Here is a 15,809-nt window from a genome sequence, read left to right on the forward strand (position 1 = left end):
CTAAGGGTGCAGAAGGTCTTTCTTTTTTCCCCGCAGCGCACGGTGGTGTAGATTCCATCAAGTCTGTGTTGAGACGAGAAGTGATAAAATTTAATTTGGAACAGAAACCAGTAGTCTTTCCCCACTGAATTCTGTTCAAGGTATTTCCCCGAATTAGGTAGAGAACCATGGTGTAAAGGAGAGAAAAAGAGACCTCAAAAAACAGGGCGACAGACTGAGCACAGGGAGTGGGGACGGGGAGGGGCGGGGCAGGGCTAGGGGAGGGGGAGAGAAAAGAAAAAAGACTGCATCTTGCTCCCAGGGAGAAAATTAAAAAAGATTGGAATCCGTCAGTGTTCCGTTAGTCATCTTCTCCTTCATCCTCCTCTCCTTCCTCTCCCTCGTCGTCATCTTCATCTTCTTCACCTTCATCTTCATCCCCTTCTTCATCAATATCTTCCAATCCTTCTTCCTCTTCATCATCGTCGTCATCTTCTTCTCCTTCCCCTTCTTCATCATCCATGTCAGGAACCAAGTAGTACTGCAATGGGTTTGGCCAAATGTCGTCGTTGATGACCTCGCCGAGCTCATCTGCACCAGCATCCGAATGGTCAGTGAACCAAGTGAAGAAGCTCTCGGGTTCCTCATGCTGTCTCTTCCTGCTGGCTTTATTCTGTGTTTGACTTGCGCGTTTCGTCAAATCCTTTCCAGATTTCCATTTGATTTCAGTGGCCTTTGAAGATGGATCACCACTCTCATTCAGATGAAATTCTTTGGAGAGAACTTTATTTTCAAAGTAAGGGTTTTCATCAAAATAAAAATCTATTCTGTAACCTGATTTAATATCTTCAAATTCTGTCACTTCAACTCTTGTCAAATAATGCAGCGCCTCTTCATCCTCCTCCCCAAGCAGCGCAGACACTTGTGGATGGTTGACAAATGTTGTTACCCAAAAGTTGGGGATTTGGGCGATCAATTCCGACCTCTTCTGAAAAAATGGTTGGCGGAGTTTGTTATACTTCTGTTCTACTTTCAAAATCTCCTCACTGGCTTGCTCATTAAGTCTGTCTATTTCATTTTGTACTTCATCAATATGTTCAATCGCTTCCTGCTGCTCTTTTTCTGAGGTCTCGTCGGCCCCGTCCTGGTTAGAGTTGAGCTCCTTTTTACTGACTTTGGCCGCCGGCGCCGACGTGGTGCTGCTCCCGCGGGGGGCGGGCGGGGAGGCGCGAAGGGCAGGCGACGGGCGGCGGGGGGGGGGGGGGGCGGCGGCGGCGGCGGCTTCCCCTCTCGCCACACGCGCAGCTCCTCGCTCGCTCCGGCCGCCTCCTCCCGGGCTCGCTCGCTCGCTCGCTCGCTCCCCGGCGGCTGGCGCGCGCGGCCCTTGCGGCCTGGCGACGAGGGCGGGGCTGGCGCGGCGCGGCGGCCGGGCCGGGCCCGGGCGCTGCGACGGCGGCGGCAGCGGCGAGCTGGCGGGCGGGTGGTGGGCGGCCGGGCTTCACTCACGCTCCTGCTCCAGCTCGCTGCTCGCTCTCGGAGCCGCCTCCTCCTCCTCCTCCGCCGCCTCCTCCTCCTCCTCCTCCACCTCCACCTCTTCTCTCAGTATTGTATTTCTATCTATCGTATTTGTCATTCTGATTACAATATGCCTTGGGGTCTTTTCTATTAGGACCTATTTTAGATGGTACTCTGTGGTCTTCTTGGATCAGGATGTCTGCATTCTCCAGCACTGGGAATGATGTCTTTACCTACTAATATCTCCTTGGGGTTGTCTCCCTGTCCCCCATGGTACTCTAATGATTCTTTTGTTGTTCCTCTTCAATTCATCCCAGAGTTCTCTGATCTAGATTGGAGTTATTTTGTGGATTTTCTCTATCTTTTGATGTTCCTTAGAGGTTTTCTGCATCTCATCCTCAAGTTCAGTGATTCTATCTCCAGCCGTTGTTACTCTCCTGCTAAGGGCACCCATTGAGTTTTTATTTCATCTACCAAATTTTTAATTAATGGATTTCTGTTTGCAATTTTCTTATTACTAGTCTAATTTCCTTCTGTATTTTATTGGCTGCCCATTCCACTGTATCTTTGAGCTCATTAAGCATTCTCACTAGTTTGTTTCTGAATTTTCTTCAGAGAGATTACCTATGTGAGTTTCAGGGCTCCTCTATTCATCCACTCCTCATTGTGTTTTTCTGCACTGTTTACCTATGATGCCCACTGTACTCTGGAGGTTGATTCTTTCTAGCACGCTATTAGCCTAATCCCCCTCACTGCCTGGGAAGGAGCTGGCAGAGTTTGGGGATGGTCGTATCTTCTTTCCCTGAATGAGATAGAGTGGGGGAAATTAACTGGCGGTCACAGGAACAGTCACTCACCCCAACCTGTGGGAGGAGCAAGGCAACAGGGCAATAGATTCTGTGTCCCAAACTGCATCCAGCTTTTGGGCCCCCAGGAAACAACACTTAGGTTTAGAGAGGAGAGCCTGGCAAGCTACCAAGAGTATCTCGCCCCTGCGGCAGAGCCTGGCAAGCCACCTCTGATGTATTCAATATGCCAAACACAGTAACAACAAAATCTCCAATGGAGACCTTACTGGGCCCACTGGAGCAAATCAATGAACAATGGGAGGGCCTTTACTTTACTTTCCTTTTTAGGTTGAAGAGATTGCCCAATCATCTCCCAGATCGATAAGCTATGAGATACCAGTGTAGATGAATATTTGTACATCTTTACTAGCAGTGCAGGCATCCCTCCCTTTCACATATTTTTTTCTTTAAAAAATTTATTAGTGTTTGGGGCTGGAGCAATAGCACAGCGGGGAGGGCATTTGCCTTGCACGCAGCCAACCCAGGCTCGATTCCCAGCATCCCATATGGTCCCCTGAGCACTGCCAGGGGTGGTTCCTGAGTGCAGAAGCAGGAGTATCCCCTGTGCATCGCAGGGTGTGACCCAAAAAGCAACAACAAAAAAAATTATTAGTGAAGTTTATACCAGCTTGAATCAGCTTAAATCAGCTTAATCAGTGGCTGAATGAATAGCAATAATCCTACATTGAAAAAAATAATAAATTTTAATTTTTTAAAGTAATTCTACTCCTTAAATTTCTAGGAAAATGTTTTTAATTAAGTAGTTTATCAATGGAAGGCACTTTGCCTATATAAACTTTGTATTTTCTCTTACAGGGAAATTCCTACCTACAAAGTAAGCAGTGCTTCTGGGTTCAATTCTCTAAAAACTTCAAATATAACCTTCACTTTCACTTACAGCTAAAGTTCTGAGTAACAACAGAGTAAGGATTAACAGCACATATGGTTACTTAATAGAATAAAGTGAAATATTTTTATTTTTTATATTCTAATGTTTTCCCTGTTCATTTTTTATAAGCTGGTGCTTGTTATGATCACTTGTGGGTTTTATTCCAAAGGAATTTTGTTTCTCCCTCCCCCCTTTTTAATGAATCACTGTGAGATACACAATTACAAAACTGTTCATGATTGGGTTTCAGTCATACACACCCATTCCTTCATCAGTGTACATTTCCCACCAGCAATGTCTCAGTTTCCCTTCCATCACCTCCCCTAAATGATTATATTTCTTATTTAATTTTTATTTTCCAGTTCCCCACATAGTAAAACAAACTAATGTAAAAAAATCTAAACTCCAGAGGATGAAAAAATAACATAATGTATTTTTGTATTTATTATTAGTGAAAAGTGTGGCAAAGTAAAATTGGCTCAGATGAATTTCATGTGTGCTTTCAGTGTAAAGAAAAGTGAATCAGAGCCAGAGAGATAGTACAGGGGTTAAGGTACTTGCCTTACATGTGACAGACTTGGTTAGACCCGCTGCTCTGAATGTATACTGCTGAGCGCTTCTGGGCATGAACCCTAAGTACAGTCAGGAATAATGTTTGAGCACTACCGGATATGGCCCAAAGGAAAATGAACCAATAATCTAGTTGAACTATTTATTTCTTAACAAGCTATTTATTTATGTGTATAGTAGAGTAGCTATTTCCCTACTTAACTGCCCTAGGAGGTCAGCTAGAAACTCAAATGCTGAACAGTATGGTAGCTATAAACTGCTAAGGCTCTAAGTAAAAAAAAATACCTATATTTAGGAAAATTTCAATACTGCCTTTTTAAAAGTTGCAAAGCAAAAACTTGATGTTGGAATAGTGTGTGCTTGAAACCCTTTTATTAAGCATTTTGTAATTTAGAGCCTAAATAAAAATAGAAACAAGAGGGAGGTAAGAAAAATACGACATTGTTAATGAGAGTTTTCTTTGCCTTGGTGGTAATATAGTTTATTTATGCATTGTCCATAGTAAAAATAATTTTGTATATAATAAATAAAAATGTGATTTGCATGACACAAAAAGCTGCATGTAAACATAATGAAAGAGGCAAGATTATGAAATTGAGATTATGGCTCCTGACATGCCCTGTGATCAGACGTGCTGTGCCCTCATGCTTGGGCTCATGTTTCCTCAGAATGTGGCTAAGCAGGGGCAAGCTGTGACCCCAGACGGCATTTCCTGACAGAAGCACAGGAAGGGGATCAAGATAAGCCTTAGCAGATTGTGGAACAACGCCTCTGGAATAGTAAAGAATATGGGGGATTGACGATGTAGGACTTCTTAGAAACAGCTTCAACTAGCAAATGCTCTTGTTAGTCATTACTGAAAGAAACAAAAACATTTGGGGGCTGGAGAGATAGCACAGTGGATAAGATACTTGCCTTGCATGCAGGCCTACCAGGTTCTATCCTTGGCGTCCCATATGGTCCCCCAAGCCCCATCAGGTGTGATCCCTGAGTGCAGAGACAGAGGTAACCCCCAAGCACTGCTGGATGTGGACCCAAAAAGCAAAGAAACAAACAAATAAATAAAAACATTTAAATATGAAAAAGGAAAAAACAAAATTAGTAAAGTCACAGATTACATTTCTTTAAGCGAAATTACCTCGGGAAAAATCATCCGGTAGTACTTATTTTTTTTACCTATTTCATTAGATATATAAACACAGTTTATGGGGATATGGCCCAAAAATTTATGTTTTGTTTGTCTTTGCTCTTTTCTATGTTGAGAAATGTATAAAATGTCACACATGCCTCTTCCAGGAAATATTTCATGGCAGTATTGATGGCATCCCTGACTGCTATAAAACTTACTCCCTTTTGGCTAAACTGTGTGTGGTATCATAAAATTCCCTGTCAAAGCAGTTCTAATTGTAAAGAACATTGAAAGTATTGCATTTCTGGAATTTAAGTTATACTATAAAGCTATAGAAAACATACATTTATGTGTGCATAACTGGAGTCAAGATGCACCCTCAAATCAGTAGAATTGAAGTGAGATTCAAGAGGTAAGTCCTCAGATCTATGTACAACTAACGTATAATAAAAAATCTGGCTATCACACCCGCTAGGGGAAAAGGCAGCTCAGATAAAGAAGGGAGCACCAAATAAAGGGTGTTGGGAGGATCCTCCCAGGATGGGAGAAGCATGCTGAAAGTAGACTATAGACCAAACATGATTGCCACTCAAAGCTTCTTTTGTAAACCACAACACCCAAAAGGAGAAAGAGAACAGAGGGTAATGCCCTGCCACAGAGACAGGGTGGGATGGAGGGGAAGGGGAGTGGGAGAGATACTGGGATCAGTGGTAGTGAAGAATGGGCACTGGTGGAGGGATGGGTACTCAAACATTGTATAATTGAAACCCAAGCACAAAATTTTTTTTAAAGTTTATTTTTATTAGCGAAACACATGAGGTACAGTTGTAGATTTACAAGTTGTTGTGCTTGGGTTTCAGTTATGCAATGATCGAGTACCCATCCCACCACCGGTGCCCATTCTCCATCCCCACCAATCCCAGTATCCCTCCCAAACCCCCATCCCCCATCCCACCCTGCCTCTGTGGCAGGGCACTCCCTTTTGTTCTATCTCTCCTTTTGGGTGCTGTGGTCTGCAGAAGAGACATTGGGTGGCAATCATGTTCGGTCCATAGATTACTTTCAGAAGGCATCTCCCATCCTGGGCAGATCTTCCCAGCAGCAGTTATTTGGTGCTCCCTTTACTATCTGAGCTGCCTTTACCCCTGGAGTGTGCGGCTGGCCTCTAAGCCATGGAGTGAACAATCTGGTATTTATCACAGCTGTTCTCGCGTGTTAGTCTCTTATTTTGTTACTTTATGTTACCCAGATGAATGCCATCTTTCTATGTCTGTCCCTCTCTTTCTGACTCATTTCGCTTAGCATAATATTTTCCATGTAGTACCACTTGTATGTATATTTCATGACTTCATTTTTTCTAACTGCTACATAGTACTCCATTGTGTAGATGTACCAAAGTTTCTTTAACCAATCATCTGTTCTTGGTCACTCAGGTTTTTTCCATATTCTAGCTATTGTAAACAGTGCTGCAATGAACAAACAAGTGCAGATGTCACTTCGACTATACTTTTTGGCCTCTCCGGGGTATATTCCCAGGAGTGGTATTGCTGGTTCAAATGGGAGCTCAATTTCTAATTTTTTGAGAGTCGTCCATACAGTTTTCCAAAAGGGTTGAACCAGTCGGCATTCCCACCAGCAGTGAACGAGGGTCCCTTTCTAGCCACATTTGCGCCAACACAGGTTGCTTTTGTTCTTTTGAATGTGGGCCAGTCTCTGTGGTGTGAAGTGATATCTCATTGTTATTTTGATCTGCATCTCCGTGATGATTAATGATGTAGAGCATTAGTTTAACTAAGGAAGTAAAGGACCTGTACAAAGAAAACTACAAAACGCTCCTTCTTGTAATAAAAGAGGACACGAGGAAATGGAAAAATATCCCCTGCTCATGGATGGGGAGAATTAATATTGTGAAAATGGCAAGACTTCCCAAAGCACTGTACAAATTCAATATGATCTCTATTAGGATACCCATGACATTCTTCAAAGAAATGGAGCAAGCACTCCTGAAATTTATATGGAACAATAAGACCCCCTCGAATAGCTAAAGCAATTCTTGGGAAAAAGAAAATGGGAGGAATTAACCTCCTGAACCTCAAACTCTATAACAAAGCAGTAATAATTAAAACAGCATGGTACTGGAACAAAGGCAGAACTGCAGACCTATGGAACAGGGTTGAATATACTGACATCTCCCCTCAAACATATGATCATCTAATCTTTGATAAAGGCGCAAGAAATGCAAAGTGGAGTAAGGAAAGCCTTTTTAACAAATGGTGCTGGAAAAATGGATGACTACATGCAAAAAACTGGGCTTAGACCTCTGCCTAACATCATGTACAAAAGTAAGATCAAAATGTATCAAAGACCTCAACATCAGACCAGAATCCATAAGGTACATTGAAGACAAAGTTGGCAAAACCCTCCATGACATTGACGCTAGTGGTATCGTCAAAGATGTCACGCCACTGGCCAAGCAAGTGAAAACCGAGATAGACAAATGGGACTATCTTAAACTAAGAAGCTTCTGCATCTCCAAAGCACAAAATTTTTAAGTCTACAACTGTACCTCATGGTGTTTCACTAATAAAAAAAAAGATAGTAAAGACCATGTACCACACACCCACAGTCAACATCATACTCAAAGGTGTTAAAGTAAAAGTCTTCCCTTTGGGAGGAGAGATAAGCAAGAACGTCTTCTTTTTCCACTGCTGCTCAGTATAGTTTTGGAAATACTTACTAAAACAACTCAGGAAAGAAAAATCAAAGGGATCCAGAAGAAAGTAGTTACACTATTACTCTTTGTAGATGATATAAGAATGTACAGAAAAAACCCCAAAGATTCAGCCTAAAAATTTTTATTAATGATAAATACTTACACCAAGCTACAAAGTCAATGAATGCAAAGCACTTTACACTTCCATGTATAAAAAATCATCTAGAAGAAAAATAAATCAGCAAAGCCACTTAAATCTCATTTCTATAAAACTCAGTAATCAATACAGGATGTGAAATACATATCGTGCAACAATCCCTCTGAAGAGACTGTGGTATGTATACAAGATGGAATACTGTTTATCTTCAAGAGATGATAAAATCATTCTGTTTTCAGCAAATGTGGACAGAACTGGAAGGTATCATGTTAAGAGAAATAAATCAGAGTGAGGACAAACATCAAACAATCTCGCTCAACTGTGAAACATGGAAAGACAAAACAAGGGAATAGATAGAGTTACACAATGACTCACTCTCGGTGACAAAACTTATTAACAATCAGTTTGGGGACAGTTGGAGTTGAAGATGAGCAGACTACAGGTACTGTATGGAGACTTGGTGGAGGACAATGGTGGTGGAAGTGGTGGTTGCAGTCATTGTGCATGGCAACCCAATATACATTTGTAAATCTGAAATACATTAAACAAAAATTAAAAAAATAAATGGTGTGTGATTATATAAATGAGATCTATGAGATAATATCTAAGGAAATTCCTTTTGCTCTCCAAATAGCTACTTCTTACAATGCTTGTCAAAAGATCATCATCCTTAAGATCCTTTGTATCTCATAACCTAAAGTATATTGAATACTCACATTATAACAGAGAAGATTTTGATCTCATACTCTGGGGGGTGGGATGAGGAATGTATAAATTACACCAGTGATACAACTGAAAAACACAAACTCTCATCTGGATGACTGTCTTATCTGATATTTGTAGATGTGAATGAGTCACATGAGTTCTTTTTTTTTTCAAATTTAGAATGATTTTTTAGAAACTTGGTTCAGAGACCATTAATTTACTCCAAATACTTGTTTCTGAAGATATTGTGCTTTATCACTACTATTTATCGTAAGTACTAACAATGTTTGTTGGCTCACTCTAGAAATGCACCTTTCCCTTGGACTCTGGAGTAGGAAGGCCACAGACTCGGGAAGGACAGAATGACTTCCAGGCCCTGTTCTACTCCAGGACTATTAGGCTAAGGGTATTTCCATCTTCAGGATATCTCCTCCAGGAGTTCTGTCCTGAGTCCTCTCATGGGAAGATATTAACTTTATCTCTCCAATATTAATTCTACTTGTATCTCTATTCAGCACTTTTATTCTTTGGTTATGGGTATCAGTGGTGCTGATATGATCACTGTATTTCCCAAGGATACACCTTGATGTCTCTTGTTTCCTACAAAGTTCATGATACACCATGTAGAATTACAGGTACAAGAACCTACAAGACATTGTAACAATGGTGTATATTGACACAAAGACATGGCTCCATTTTATTTTTTATTCTTATAAATGTTAATCTGTGAAATTGCAAAGTCATTCGGGATTTGGTTTCAGGCACACAATGTTCAATGCCAATCCCTCCCTCAGCGTCCAATTCCCTCCACCAATGCTTCCTCCATCCAAATCTATTTGCATCCTTCTTCCCAGTCTGCCTCTAAGACCGGCACTTTTTAAAAAATTAAAAATTTTCACTGTAGTTTACAATGCTTTACTGAAAGATTTTCATGCCTAACACTTAACCACCTTTCTGCAACCCCTCGTCCTCCTTTGTGAAAGTTTCTTCCACAATTGTTCTAGCCCACTGTTATCTTCCCCATTCCTCAACCACTGCCAAGTAGCATGCTTACTACTGAAGATCAGTTCTCATATTCTTGCCTCCATTTGGGGGGGTACTAGTAATTGATTTTCTATTTGACCCATCATTCTATTTCTTGGAATATTCACAATGAGTCAAAAATATGGATAAAAGACATTTGCACCCCTATTCTCCTGGCAGCACTGGAGAGACAATAGCCAAAATCTGAAATCAGTCTAAGTGTTCAAGAAGAGATGAGTGGATAAAGAAACTACAGTGCTTATAAAAATAGAATATTACTGAGCCACAAAAAATAATATCATGCACTCTGTGGATACATGAATGGATCTATAGAACATTATCTGAGTACAGTCACTCAGAGGGAGAGAGAGCCACACAGAATGGTCTCACTCATACCCAGAATAGTAATAAACATGATGGGGGAATAACAAATGCCATTTTGCCTCACAATGAGCCATTCTCTTTATATTTATTTGTTATAGAAATAAAATCAGTTTGCATAACTGAGAATGTTTCTGTAAAATGCTATAATTGAAACTTCTCTCTCTAGATACTGAACTCAAGAATCCACAGATCTGATGAAGATGGGAGGGGAGTCAGAGCACATTTCATAGTCTTTATAGGCCACATTAGAGGCATCTAAAGAGGCTACTTAAGAACTGATGTGGCCCTAAGACTTTGACCCTCCAGTTTTATTCTCCACCATAGATACCTTATGAGGTCATTACCTTAGCTCAACCTAATGCAAGGTAGGTTTCTGGGTATAGCCCATGTATGTTTATATATATAAAATGTCTCTATTCCTCCCAAGACTCCCCCAAAGCTCAAATGTTGAAATTGTGGAAAACACCAGATCACTTGAAATCATCCACTCCCTAAACACTTGTATTCCTGGTACGATCTCCAGGTGGCACTGTTTCATTTTTCACACTGAAAGTGCATACTCTTGCTTCCTTTGTAATTTATTCCTCATCAAACCTTGGAGGTAAAGTTGAGTTTATTAATGAGTCTTCACTCAGAGTTTAGGAAATAACTATAAGTGTCTACAACTCAGACACAGTTAATGCTTGCTCTTTTTCAGTTTCCAAAATTGGACAAAGGCTTTGTGGGGCCTGGGAGTCACTGAACTAGAAACAAGTGGTAACATCTGTCTCCCACTCCACCCCTAACCCCCAGAGGAGAGAAGACAAGTTAGGGTAAAGGGATCTGGAGGGATCGTATTCCAAGTATGGGATGTGCTGGGAACTAAGAGACAGAAAAGTAAATTCACTATTTCAGCCCTCACTGCCAGGTGTGCCCTCCAACCAAAGAAAAAGACCAAAAAAAGCAAGCCTCATAAACATCAATAACTTATACCAAACTATGTCAATGAATTTCTTCATCTCGATGGTCTCAATTAATGTCAACAGCCAAAACTTATCAATCAAATGCAAAGAGGAGCCAGATATATCATAAAATTGAATCAAAATTTCTGCTTCCTACAAGAGACATATTGTGATAAAAGGTAAACATCTAAATCTGGAAAACAATCTTAAAGGCAAACAGTTCCTGAAATATATGGTGCGGTCTTACTTGAATTAGACAGCATAGACTTCAGATTAAAAATATGCTATCTGGGACAGGAATAACCATACAAAATGGTCAGAGAGAGCTGAAGGTCTAAAAGGCAGTTCATCTCACATATGACCAAACTCAGCTCAACCCCTGAACCACATATGGTTCCTTGAGTACAACCAGGAGTGACCTCTAAGCATAGATCTAGAAGTAAGCACTGAGCACTATTGGGTGAGATCCAAAACAAAAAGATTATATACAACAATGCATTATACACTGAAGAGGAATTTATCTAGGGATGCAAGGATGGTTTAGTATGTGCAAATGAATTAATCTAATTCAACACTTTAAAAAAAAGGAAAGAGAAATACTATATAATCATTTTTATAGAAATGTATAGAAAAATATTTGACTAATTTTCTTTTCTTTTTTTAATTGAATCACCATGACACACAGAGTTACAAAGCTGTTCATGGGTGGGCTTCAGTTATACAGTGTTTCAACACCTATTCCTCCTCCACAGTGTACATTTTCCACCACTAGTGCCCCTAGTTTCCCTCCTGCTACCCTTCCCCTAGTTTGGCTCTCTCTGGCTCTCTAGCAGGCACTTTTCTTCTCTCTCTCTCTCTCTCTCTCTCTCTCTCTCTCTCTCTCTCTCTCTCTCTCTCTCCCTCCCTCCCTCTCTCTCTCTCTCTCTCTCTCGTTTTGGGCATTATGGTTTGCAATACAGATACTGAGAGGTTATCCTGTTTGTTCCTTTACCTATTTTCAGCACTCAATTCTTATCCAGAATGATCATTTCCAACTTTGTTTGTCATAGCGGTTCCTTCTCTATCCCAACTGCCTTCTCCCCGAGCACTTGTGGCTGGCTTCCAACCGTGAACCAATCCTCCTGGTTCCCTGGTTCTTTCTGTTGTCCTTGCATAGTGGTCTCGTACTATGTTTTTTATATCCCACAGGAGTGCAACCGTTCTATGTCTATCCCTCTCCTTCTGACCCATTTCACTCAGCATGATATTGTCCATGTCCACCCATTTATAAGCAAATTTCATGATTTTATTTTTTCTAACAGCTGCATAGTATTCCATTGTGTAGATATACCATGGTTCCTTTAATCAATCATCTGTTCTCAGAAATGTGGTCTGTTTCCAGATTCTGGCTATTGTCAGTAGTACAGCATTTAATATAGAAGTGCAGATAGCAATTCTGCTGTGTTTTGGTGCTCCTGGAGAGTATTCCCAGAAATGATATTGCTGGGTTGGATGGAGCTCAATTTATAGCTTTTTGATGGATACCCGTATTGTTTTCCAAAATGACAGAACTAGTCTGCATTCCCACCAATGATGAAGAAGAGTTCCTTCAATTTTGTTAAAGTGTATTATCTTCTTTTTTGATTCATGAATAATATTTTATCATTTTTATTTATCTTTTTTAATTGAATCACCATGAGCTAGACTTACAAAGCTTTCATGCTTGAGTTTCAGTTATATAATTATCAAACACCCATCCCTCCACCAGTATACATTTTCCATCACCAATGACCAATGTTCTCGTATCCTTACCTCTCCCCCTGCCTCTATGGCAGACAGTCTCTCTTTCTCTCTCTCTCTCTCTCTCTCTCTCTCTCTCTCTCTCTCTCTCTCTCTCTCTCTCTCTCTCTCCCTTTGGGCATTATGGTTTGCAATAATGAAAGGCCATCATGTTTTGTCCTTATTTATTTTCAGCACACATCTCCCACCCAGAGAGATCCCTCCAACCACCATTTATTTAGGGATCCCTTCTCTGTCCCAGCTGCCTTCTCTCCCAGCTCATAAAGCAAGCTTTCAGCCATGGAAAAGTCTTCCTGACCCTGTCTCTACTGTCCTTGGGTGTTTGTCTCATATTATGATATTTTATATTCCACAAATGAGTGCAGTCATTCTATGCCGGTCTCTCTCTTTCTGACTCATTTCACTTAGCATGATACTCTCCATGACCAACCACTTTTAAGCAGATTTCATGAATTCATCTTTTCTAACAGCTGCATAGTATTCCATTGTGTAGATGTACCAATGTTTCTTTAACCAGTCATCTGTTCTCGGACACCCGAGTTGTTTCCAGTTTCTGGCTATTCAGGGATCCAAGTAGGGTTGGTCATGTGCAACAGAATCTTTGTATTTTTTCTCCAGCAGCCCACCCTTTTTCTTTTTCATGTTATTTCCTGTTTTCTTTCTTTGAAATTATTGGAATAGGCCCATAGACAGAATTTCATTGTGTGATTTCTAAATAGTGAGTACAGAAGATTAATGTGTGTGAAACCATCCTGATGAGGAGATTTTGTATAGTGAACACTCTTTCTCTGCCTCTTTATTTTTGGTTTGTGTTTGTCCCATATGCAGTGATGCTCAGGACTTGCTCCTGTCTCTATGCTCAGGGATCACTCCTGGTGGGGGTAAACACCTTGCCCACTGTATTACGGCTTTCGTCCCAATGACCTTATGTGCTCATCATTGCCAGATGTACTTGACTCTAAGTTTTTTCCCTCTGTCATTTTGTTCATTTGGCAAATAGAGAGAAAACAATCCTCCATTAGTATGAATTTACAGCTACAAAAAGCATGTTCTTCTTTGTAACTGTCAATGCGGACATACACATGGAAACTGCAACTTGTCATGCATTATTATTTTCTCTCATCTCAGGAAGATGGTTGGCACAGTGTTGAGTGATAGTAGCTGCACTGGAATTCAAAAGACACTCCAGATAGATTTGTGTCATTCCACTGCCATTTGAATACAGAAATAATTTCCCACATTTAGATTTTAGTGTCAAATTTCCTATATGAAACCAAGAGAAGAAAATAAGACTTCCACCTGCCCTGAAGAAACTTGTGTTCTCTCTTAGGTATGTCTTTCTTTCTCTCCTGTTTTCCCTTTACTTTTCTCTGTGGAAATTTTAATATAAAACTGTTTTGCTTCACACACAAAAATAAATTAATCAAGTTTTTTAGTAATTTTAAGATTTAATAGATTTTAATTTTATTAAGTTTAATCATTATGGTTTTCACATGTTTACAAGTGTTAACATTTAAAGTTTGAGTGTGTACAGTTAATATAACTCCCCACCATTAAAGTTCCTCAAAGCCTCCACCAATGTCACTGTGTCACCTCCATCCTCTTTATCTCCCCCCAACTCTTCCCCTTGTTTCGTAGTACCAGTTTTGTAATAAGAGTTGTTATCATTTGATAGTAACATGTCATCGCTCTGTTTCTTTGTAGATCACAGTTGAGTGAGACCATCTGATATTTTATTCTCCCTCTGATTTATTTCACTTGATATTATGTTGTCCAGTTCCAGGCAAATGGAAGTGAATGAAAAGATTTCATTTTTTGTTATAGATGCCTATTATTCCATTGTGTACACATACCACAAATTCTTTATCCATTCATCTTTAGGTGGTTTCAATAGTGCGGCTATTGCAGTTGGTGCTGTAATAAGATAGGTGTTCATATATCTTTCAAATTAAAGATTTGGTACTTGGAGGATAGATGTTGAAAAGTAAAATCACTAGGCCATATGGATATTTCATTCTTGTTTTTTAGAAAATTCTCCATACTATTTTTCATAGAGGTTGAACAGACAAAATTCCCTTGAATAGTAAATGAGGATTCCTATTTCAGATGTCATAGACTTTAAACTGGTATTTTAAATGTACAGGGAATGTGTCTTAATTCCTCTGTTATGAGAATTTCAATGTAAAAAATATTTTATAGAGGATGAAATATATATATATACACACATATAGTTGTATACATATATACCATTGGAATGTTGGAAAAATCATGACATCAAAATTAATGAAAAGTATAAACCGGAGTCAGGTACATTAAGAGAATATAACAAGTGTATATCTTCCATTATTGACTGCTTGGTAGTCAATTTCATAACTTCCTAAATTGCTCTTTAAAAACTAGTATCATGACAAACTGTCCAACAAACACTGTCCTCCCATTGTTCATCGACTTGCTCGAGCGGGTCCAGTAACATCTTCATTTTTGAAACTTGTTGTTACTGTGTTTGGCATATTGAATACGTCACAGGGAGCTTGCCAGGCTTTGCTGTGAGGGCAAGATACTCTCTATAGCTTGCTGGGCTCTCTGAGAGGGGCAGAGGAATTGAACCCGGCTTGGCCGGGCTTGCTGCATGCAAGGCAAACACTCTACCACTGTGCTATTGCTCCAGTCCAGCATCATGACACAATGGTTTATTTTTTTACCTTTTTCAAAATCCGTCCCTTCACCAGTGTACATTTCCCACCACCAAGAGCACCAGCTTACCTCCTGCCTCCGTGGCAGGTACTTTTCTTCTCTCTCTCTCTCTCTCTCTCTCTCTCTCTCTCTCTCTCTCTCTCTCTCTCTCTCTCTCTCTCTCTCTTTCTCTCTGTCTCTCTTTAGTGTGAGTCTTGCTAGTGGTTTCGCGGTCTTGTTTATTTTTTCAAAGAACCAGCTCTTGGTTTTATCGATCATTTTGATTGTGTTTTGGGATTCCAGCTTGTTAATTTCTGCTCTAAGTTTTGTTTTTTCTTTCTTCCTCCTGCCTGATTTGGGCTCCTTTTGTTGGTCTATTTTCTAAGATTTTAAGCTGTGGGGTTATTTAGGTGGGCCTTTCTTCCTTCCTGATGTATGCTTGCAGAGCTATAGACTTTCCTCTTAAAGGTGCTTTTGCTGTATCCCACAAGTTCTGCCATCTCA

General features: G+C 40.2%; 1 protein-coding gene across 1 annotated transcript in view; it reads right to left on the minus strand.

The window, feature by feature from the left end:
- Positions 1–307: 307 nt before the first annotated feature.
- LOC130034975 (protein SET-like) overlaps positions 308–15,809 on the minus strand; it is a 38,660-nt gene continuing 23,158 nt past the window's right edge. The window contains exons 2-3 of the mRNA XM_056126470.1: positions 10,885–11,006; positions 308–1,448 (exon numbers count right to left, since the gene is read on the minus strand). Of these exons, the coding sequence (XP_055982445.1) occupies positions 341–1,448; positions 10,885–11,006 (1,230 nt within the window). The 3' untranslated portion in view covers positions 308–340. The remainder of the gene's footprint in view (positions 1,449–10,884; positions 11,007–15,809) is intronic.

This window comes from Sorex fumeus, unplaced genomic scaffold (assembly GCF_029834395.1).
Source record: "Sorex fumeus unplaced genomic scaffold, SorFum_2.1 ptg000063l, whole genome shotgun sequence".
NCBI classification, from domain to species: Eukaryota; Metazoa; Chordata; class Mammalia; order Eulipotyphla; family Soricidae; genus Sorex; species Sorex fumeus.